This window comes from Diabrotica virgifera, chromosome 1 (assembly GCF_917563875.1).
Source record: "Diabrotica virgifera virgifera chromosome 1, PGI_DIABVI_V3a".
In the NCBI taxonomy this organism is placed as follows: domain Eukaryota; kingdom Metazoa; phylum Arthropoda; class Insecta; order Coleoptera; family Chrysomelidae; genus Diabrotica; species Diabrotica virgifera.
Genome location: NC_065443.1, coordinates 284425391 through 284434937, shown reverse-complemented (window position 1 = coordinate 284434937; position 9547 = coordinate 284425391). Strand labels below are relative to the sequence as shown.

The window sequence follows — 9547 nt, the reverse complement described above, 5'->3', positions numbered from 1 at the left end:
ATGATTTTATTAACGTTTCGAGTCCCACATCGGGTGTCGTTGTCAAAATACAAAAAATATTAATGAATAAAACAAAAATGTTCTTATTAAAAAAAATTCTTCTAATAATTTATTTAATCTGACTCATTTATATCGGCAATTCAGACATATATTATACATTTTAAAGTAGAAGACTTTAAAATGATATTGCCAATATTTATGAGTTGCGTTCCTGGGACGACTTTATTGAAAGATAGTTCATTCGATTACATGAAATCAACCATAACTCAAGAATATCCGTCACAAATAAATCATAACATGTGATCTGTCTCTAAAAAGACAACGACATGCAATGGTAACAGTAAAATTCTCGCGCTAGAGATTCCATAGTAAATCACGAGGGAAAACCAGGAAAAACATACCATCCCGACATCGTAAGTATTAGGTCTTACTTTAGTTTAGTCTCAAAACTAATACCAAATTCTGACCTTAATATGTACATATGTTATTTTAAATTATAAAAAATATTAATAATACATAGATATATAAACGATACTAAAATATAAAATATGTATTAACTCGATATGTTATTGACTTGCTTATCCTGGTATTTTCTTTCTATTGACTTTCTCTTTTAGTATGGGTAACCACATCCTACTGCATTCTACCGAGGAATTTGCGACACAATTGGTTTCATTTAGCATAATTAAAGCTTCTTTTCTCTCTTTTTACTATCTGTTTCTTTCAGGACTGTACTTGAATCTCTCCACTGAACTATATGTTCATTATCCCATGCGTGTTGACATATTTGAGATCTATCAAATTCTCTATTTTTAATATAAGACTGATGTTCACTAATTCTAAAGTTTAATGGTTTTGATGTTTCACCTAAATAAAATTGTTCGCATTCACAAGGTATTTTATAAATACAATTCTTTGTTCTTTCTTGTTCACTGTTAGGTTTAGTTTTAGATAGAATAGATCTCAACTTGTTTGTTGTTTTGAATGTTGTTGAAATGTTGAATGTATTTCCTATTGTTTTAAGTTTCTCGGATAGTCCTTTTATATATGGTATGTAAAAGGTAAAATTAAAATTACGCCAGAAAATGTAACATGTTTATTTCCCCACAAAAGACATGCATGGTTATAACAGCAAATCTACTGAGATGTAAATTAGAGCTGGAGGGTCAGATAATAGAACACATGATACGAGTTTAAATATCTAGGTATAACACTATCTAGCTACAGAAAGCTCGAAACACAAGTAAAAGATCAAGTGAATAGAGCCGCAGGTTACGTGAATGAAACAGTAAGGAGAAATAAAAATATCGGTACAAATGAAACGCAGAATTTACAAAACAGTCATCAGACCAATAATGCCATGTGGGAGAAACATTACCTGACACAAAGAGGACAAAAAGATTGCTAGAAGCAGCAGAGATGAAAACCCTTAAAAAAATCGATGGTAAGATACTATTGGACAGAGCTAGCAGTATAGGTAATTATTAATTGCGAAGATTCCGGAGATGCAAGGTGAAGGAAATTAAGGACTGGGTCAGAAATAGCAGAATAGATTTATATTATTATATTATTGAAAAACAGACAAACTCATGTCTAGACAAAAATAGTCGAAATGTGGACAGTGATAGACTCTGAAAGGAAGAAAATAGGTCACACAAGGACCATTTGACGATAACATGGACACAGGATGAAAAAAAAACATACAGGACAAAAGGAATGTACCGGGTGTCCCAATAAGAATGGCTCTCGGCAATATGTCATGAACCGTTTATAGTACAGCTTTGAGAAAAAAATATTTATAACAAAAGTTGCCTCGGGAAAAGCCTGGAAAATATTTTCATAATTCTAGGTCCACCGCTAGAGGGCGTAATTGAATATCAAATATTAAAAAATCAAAATTTTACAAAATTTACCTAATGAAAGGGCACTGGAAATTTAATCATGTATTCTTCATAAAATTCTGCGCATACCATTTGATTTCACAAGTTTAAGTCTACCTTTGCAAATAATAGGTGGGAACCTTTTTATGAAAAAATGGCTGTAAGTCCGGTTCTGCAAAATCGAATTTTGCATACTTGGTCTTGTTGAAAACAGTTCTTCTTCGTCAATGTAAGTCTTATTTTCGAAATAGCGTAATAAGTAACATGCCAGCTAGTAGGCGTTATTTATTATTTTTGGAAATCAAGTTTTCTTTGGAGAATATTAAATACAAGTATGCATTTTTAATTCTGTATTACAAAATTAGACGAAGTTAGCAACAGAATACCGAAAATCGCATATCGAAATTTTAAACAAATGTTAATGTAACCGGTAAACGAAGTTAAGGAAAGTAGTGTGCTATGGAAAAAACAAAGAAACAGTTTCCAGATGTAAACGTATATAATTAATTAAAACAACAATAAGACAAACAACACTAAAATATAACAAAGAAATAAAAGCAACTACTTACTTAGTGACGACCTAAATGTTCAAATGGTTGACCATTATTTTCGTTGCAAGCATTTACTCTTTCAGGAGTAGATTGAACAGCAGTCTCAATTTCTGCTTTCGCTTAGCTTTGAATGGCTTTTCGTATTTTCTAGATCATGTTTTCTCGAGTAGTGGGCCTAGCAGCAAAAACAAGGTCTTTAATCCGTCCCCATAAATAAAAGTCTAAACAGTTAAATCTGTTGCTATTCAATCTACTCTTGAAAGAGTAAATGCTTGCATCGAAAGTGATAGGCAACAATTTGAACATTTAGGCAGTCACTAAGTACTAAGTAAGTATGTAGTTGCTTTTATTTCTTTGTTATATTTTATACTGTTGTTTTAATTAATTATATACGTTTACATCCGGAAAATATTTATTTGTTTTTTTTTATAGTACACTATACTTTTCCTTAATCTCGTTTACCGGTGACAGTAACAGTTGTTTAAGATTTACACATTTCTTAAGATATCTCGAGATAGAAAAAAGGTATCGACATGCGGTTTTCGGTATTATGTTGCTAATTTGGTCTAATTTTGTAATACAGGATTAAAAATGCATACTTGTATTTAATATTTTCCAAAGAAAACTAGATTTCTGAAAATAATTAAATAACACCTCCTAGCTTGCATATTAATTAGTACTTATTACGGTATTTCGAAAATAAGACACTTACATTTACGAAAAAGAGCTGTTTTCAACAAGACCAAGTATGCAAAATTCGATTTAGCAGAACCGGACTTACAGCCATTTTTTCATAAGAAGGTTCCCACTCACCCCACGTCTTATTTGCAAAGCTAGAATTAAATTTGTGAAATCAAATATGCGCAGAATTTTATGAAGAATACGATGATGGGATTTCCAGTGCCCTTTCATTAGGCAAATTTTGTAAAATTTTGATTTTTTAATTTTTTATATTCAATTACGCCCTCTAGCGGTGGACCTACAATTATGAAAATAATTTCCAGGCATTTCCTGAGGCAACTTTTGTTATAAAAATTTTTTTCTCAAAGCTGTACTATAAACGGGTCCTGAGGTATGGCCGAGGGCCATTCTTATTGGGACACCCGGTATAAAGGAACTGAGAGTTATTTAGAAAGACGAAAACTAACTTTTCCATTAACTACCTTTGAATTTTCTTAAAAGCGAACCAAAACCCATCCCTGGAGCAAAGATTGGGAGAAGTAGGCTTGATTTTGATCGGTATTTGACTTTTCTGTGTCTTAACTATTTCAAAATAGTACAAAAGATGGAAGAGAAATGTCTTGATTTCTACGAAAGCTAACCTATAGCCTATGCAACTTCTGGGACCAGATCCAAATGCTAAAAAGGTGCCAGCTTTGATGTTGCGCTTGTTTTCTGGAGTAAATCGTTCTGGGTCAAACGTCTCTGGATCTGGAAAGTAAGTAGGATCATGATGGAGGGCGTAAATAGGTAACCAGAAGATGCTGCCCTTTTCTAAATGTACTGGCTGCTCATCTGGCACTTTCGGTTCAATTGTGAATGACTTGGTGCACACTCTATCCATTGCAAAGAGTGGAGGCCATTTTCTAATAGTTTCTATAATAAAAAAAAATAATTTTAAGAACCAATACAAACTTATTAATGATAAACTTGCCTTGTAGAACCATGTCAAAGTATTTTAACTCATTGATCGTGTCATATGTGACTGCTCCTCCACAATTATCGAAGCTTTCCTCTACTTCTGCCCTCAGTCTATCTTGTATTTCAGGATTTACAACCATTTCGTAGCAGCAAAAACATATGGCAGTAGCTACAGCGTCGAATCCGGCCAGATAGAAGAAGAAAGCTTGGGCTGCGATATCTTTATTCGTTAGTTCGATGTTTTTGGTATCTGAAAGAAAAAAAGGGGCAATTCAATAAGGTAGTATATGGTAGCTAATCTCTTTACTCTACACCTGACCGACTGACCAATAAAAAATAGGCAAACATCTTTAAATGGCTATCTGTAGCTATTACTGAGATGCGTTCCGAGAGGAACCGTTTATAGTAGAGCTTTGAAATAAAAAATTTTATAACAAAAGTTGCATCAGGAAAAGCCTGGAAATTATTTTCATAATTGTGGGACCACCGCTAGAGGGCGTAATTGAATATCAAAAATTAAAAAATCTAAATTTTACAAAATTTTCCTAATGAAGGGGCACTGGAAATCCGATCGTCGTATTCTTCATAAAATTCTACGCATATCTGATTTGACAAGTTTAGGTCTACCTTTGGAAGTAAGAGGTGGGGGTGAGTGGGAACCTTGTTATGAAAAACTGGCTGTGAGTCCGGTTCTGCTTAATTAAATTTTGCAAACTTGGTCTTGTTGAAGACAGATCTTTTTCGTCAATGTAAAAGTTATGATTTCCAACCAACTTACTGAGTAATATGCCAGCTAGAAGGCGTTATTTAATTTTTTTCAGAAATCTAGTGTTCCTTGGAAAATATTAAATACAAACATGCATTTTTAATACCATATAACAAAATTAGACAAAATTAGCAACAGAATAGCGAAAACCGCATGTTAGTACCTTTTTTCTATCTCGAGATATCTTACAAAACGTGTAAATTTAAAAACATAACTGTTACTGTCACCGGTAAACGAAATTAATTAAAAGTAGTGTGCTATGGAAACAACAAAGAAACATTTTCCAGCTGTCAACGTATATTAGGTCTTTTCAACGCTTCTCATTTGTTTCGAGCCTCGTTCATATCTCGTATATTAATATTATACACGGATTATACGGCATATGACAGAGGCTCGAAACAAATGAGAAGCGTTGAAAAGCCCTATTACAAAGAAATAAAAACAACTATTTAGTGATGACATAAACGTTCCAATTTTTGGCCCATCATTTTCGTTGCAAACATTTACTCTTTCAAGAGTAGATTGAACAGCAGTCTCAATTTCTGCTTTCGATATGCTTTGAATGGCGTTTAGTATTCTCTGGATAATGTATCCTAGAGTAGTGTATGATGGGCAACAATTTGAATATTTAGGTCGTCACTAAGTAGTTCTTTTTGTTCTGTGTTATATTTAATTTTAATAGTATTGTCTCTCTTTATATTGTTGTTTTAATTAATTAAGTATATTTTTATACGTTGACATCTGGAAAATGTTATTTTGTTTTTTTCCACAGCACACTACTTTTCATTAACTTAGCTTACCGGTGATAGTAACAGTTATGTATAAAATTTACACGTTTCTCGAGATATCTTGAGATAGAAAAAAGGTATCGACATGCGGTTTTCGCTATTCTATTGCTAATTTAATCTAATTTTATAAAGTATGATTAAAAATGCATACTTGTATTTAATATTTTCCAAAGAAAACTAGATTTCTGAAAAAAATCAAATAACGCCTCCCAGCTGGCTTATTACTTATTAGGATGGTTCAAAATTATCACGCTTACATTGAAGAAAAAAATCTGTCTTCAACAAGACCCAGTTTTCAAAATTTGATTTAGCAGAACCGGACTTACAGCCATTTTTTCATAACAAGGTTCCCACTCACCCCCACCTCTTATTTGCAAAGGTAGAGTTAAACTTGTTAAATTAGATATGCGCAGAATTTGATGAAGAATACAATCATCGGATTTCCAGTGCCCCTTCATTAGGAAAGTTTTGTAAAATTTTGATTTTTTTATTTTTGATATTCAATTACGCCCTCTAGCGGTGGACCCACAATTATGAAAATAATTTCCAGGCTTTTCCTGAGGCAACTTTTTTTATAAAATTTTTTATTTCAAAGCTCTACTATAAACGGTTCCTGAGATATGGCCGAGAGCCATTCTTATTGGGACACCCGGTACAAGGTGCTCTTGCCCAACTTCAAATAATCGGAAAGCTAACTCATCAGGGCGCACCGACAGTGTCTCGCAGTATCCCAAGTAACACCGAACGGGTTTATTAAGTATTTTAAGGATGCTTTAAAACTGTAGAATAAAACTAAAATTAAAACCATTTGGTTTTTAAGTAAACTTTAACGTTACAATAAAACCGCTTTCAGCATAAAAGGGCCCACTCTGAAAGGGGTCAATAAAACCAAAAGTAAAAACCTTCTTAAAACTTTGTTTTCTTAAGCAACTGGTTTTAAAGCTGCTGTGAATGTGCTTTTAAAACCATGTTAAAAGACACTTCAAGTGCAGGCAGTTTTATAGCTAACTTAAAAGGGTTTCTTAAATGGAGACTTTTAAAGACAATTTACCATATTAAATGATTCTTTAAACCCATATACTCCATATAGGCCAACAAATTTTTACATGTGTTATGATAGGTAGATACGTATTTGTAACCATAAAATATAACATAAAAAGTACTTGGTTATTTCGGACTGTCAAGGTAGAAAAACACTTGCGCACCCAACTTTACTGATAATGTTAACAAAAATAGGTCTAAATAACTCACGCGCCCTAAAATTTCTGACTTTTGGCGATTAAAGAATAAAAATAAAAAAATTTAAATCCGAAAAATATTAATTTAAAAGAAAAATAATTGTATCTACAATTTTAATGATAAAATAAATCGAATTTATGTCTGTAAGTCGCTAATTTATAATTTTTATGTAAGTCTTATTGTAATCTATCATGGCTTTCAGCATATCCAGAAAGCAATATGGCCGAACTCCAAATAAAACTATTTGGTCTATCGACAGAGAATTGTTAAGATCAAATGGTTTTATTTTATACCTTTCCAAGAGAATATTTATGTCCTACATAAAAGCAATGTTGCCTTGGAATTAAAACCATTTAGTTTTAATGCTGCTGTCAATAATGCCACTTGGATTTAATGTGAATCTAACCTAAAATCGAGTCGTTGTAGTGCTGTGTGTGTTGTATTTTTCTTTTAAAATGACCAGTTCGTTTATATTTTAAGTACTTGCGAGTTATTTCTTCCATACTAACGGTACTTTCACTTTTTACAACACACTCGACCATTTTGGACATAAAAGAAGAGGGGATGAGTTTAGTTTTATTGTTTCTAACAAGAAGCATAGTTTATTAGTCTTTACGATAACCAAATTGATTCAGTTAAAAACGTTTGGTTTTAATACAGCCTATTATAATAATTATATATAATAATTATAATTGCTTTTAAGAAAGCAACTTTAAAGACAACTAAAAAAATAGTTTTAAGGCATATATGTTTTACTGACATAATAGTCTTGAGATCAAGTTGTTTTAATAATAGGTTTTATTAGTCATATTACGAGAATCTTTAAAACTGCAATAAAACTAAATGGTAACAAACAAGAATATAATAAAACCAAACAGTCCGGAAGTTCATAAAACTGATTAGTTTTAAAGTGAACTGAGAATAAACTATTTTAAAACTACAATAAGACCAATTTTCTATTAAGATTAATTAGTCTTATTTGATACTCTTATTAGATACTTTAAAACTAGTGACAAATGCTTAACAGTTTTAAAGTTCTGGCTGTATATCTACAAGGTAACTTTAAAATCATTATCTTCTTATTTACCACAATAAAACCTTTATAAACCTAAAATAAAACTAAAATGTTTTTATTGTGCTACTTGGGATGTTAAACTATATTCATTTATCGCTTCTTTTAGTGATGGGATTGCTATATCTCATTGGGTTATGCTGTGTATGTCTTACGGATCATCGAGAATCATCCTTAGTGTGTTGTTTTGTAACCTCTTCATCATGTTTAATATTGCTCATAGAAGCGGCTTTCCAAAGCTAGATAGTATTTTCACTTGTTTTTCAACATAGTATCTGTTGAGGTTGACACATTTTCCATCTATGTTCTATCTGCAATATTTCTCGAAAGAAAAGTTGTAAGACACTGTTATACCACTCATCCCATTATTTAAAGAAAATCGTATAGGTATCAAGCAAGCCTTCCTTTTAAGTTTTGTAAACAGACGGTAATCGATGGGGCCTAAATTTGGATAATACGGTGGATGCTCAACTAATTTGAAGCAGCCTTGAGCAATTGTAGCTATAACCGTTCTAGCCTCTATGTGCATATTGCATATTCGTCTGAGCCTGAGCACACTGTTTATTGTCACATTTTAAATCACTGTTTATTGTCACAGTTTAAATTTTAAACTCACGACATGACCTTTTCACTACGTCATATCAAATGCATACATTGGGATCAACTCTTAAATGCAAGTATTTATTCCCCGCTCGTTGCTCGACACAATGAGTTTGTGCATAACAGGTTACAGTACGAAGTAAAGATAAATGTGTTTACTTATAAATGTGTCAGGGCAGCGCAAAGGAATCAGCTCTCATATTTAGCAGAAACCCCTAAAAAATCTGTGTCAATGCCTAAAAATAGTAAAAATAAAGATACTAAAGCGGAAAAAATCCTCCTCTAGTATTACATTCGCTAGTATCCTATTTCACATAAAAACAATACATAGTTTTCATATAAATAACACAAAAGTAAAAGCAGGAATACAAACATCAAGAATGCATTAATACCTGGAAGAATCAGACCAGAAGACGAAGACAGTTTTCATAAGTCAACTTCATTTTTGGAAAAAATAATAGAGGGCGTAACTGATCTCAACATGGGATACAGAATCAGCAACAAACGAATCGGCATAGTCTACTTTGTAAATGACGCGGTAGTTATAGTCGAAGGCAAATACAATGCAGGATCACAGTATAATAGACTAAGAGCCGCTATAGGTGAAATTTCTTAATCATTTTAGGCACGACGGGACCCTATAACTTAAATAGTAGAACCTAAAATAAAACGTTTGAGCACTGTGCCGTCACTTTTCAGTGGCACATGCGTCTACAGTGGCGCATCAAACTTTCCACTTATGGACGGGATACATAAATTAAAAAACACCCTCCCTCATTACCAGAATTTAATTTTTTTCATTTTTTTAAGTTCTATGTGATTAAGACATAAGATTCATCGTAATTTTAACCCACCACCCCCACCATCAAAAACTTTATTTTTCGATTTTATTTTTTTTTTGGTGGGATGCAATCAATTTTAAAATTTCAAAAAATTCACACGCATAGTTAAGGCTTTTATAAAACACGTCTTTTTTTATAGACCTGTAGGTTGAGTGTACATAACCTCAA

At 32.4% G+C, this 9547-nt stretch overlaps 1 protein-coding gene across 3 annotated transcripts in view; it reads right to left on the bottom strand.

Annotated features, from left to right (window-relative positions):
- Positions 1 to 1081: 1081 nt before the first annotated feature.
- The window catches only part of LOC126884890 (cytochrome P450 9e2-like), a 58960-nt gene continuing 50494 nt past the window's right edge, over positions 1082 to 9547 (bottom strand). For all 3 annotated transcript variants that reach the window (XM_050651200.1, XM_050651203.1, XM_050651202.1), the window contains exons 6-7: positions 4086 to 4322; positions 1082 to 4027 (exon numbers count right to left, since the gene is read on the bottom strand). In XM_050651200.1, coding sequence (XP_050507157.1) covers positions 3591 to 4027; positions 4086 to 4322 — 674 coding nt within the window. In that variant the 3' untranslated portion in view covers positions 1082 to 3590. The remainder of the gene's footprint in view (positions 4028 to 4085; positions 4323 to 9547) is intronic.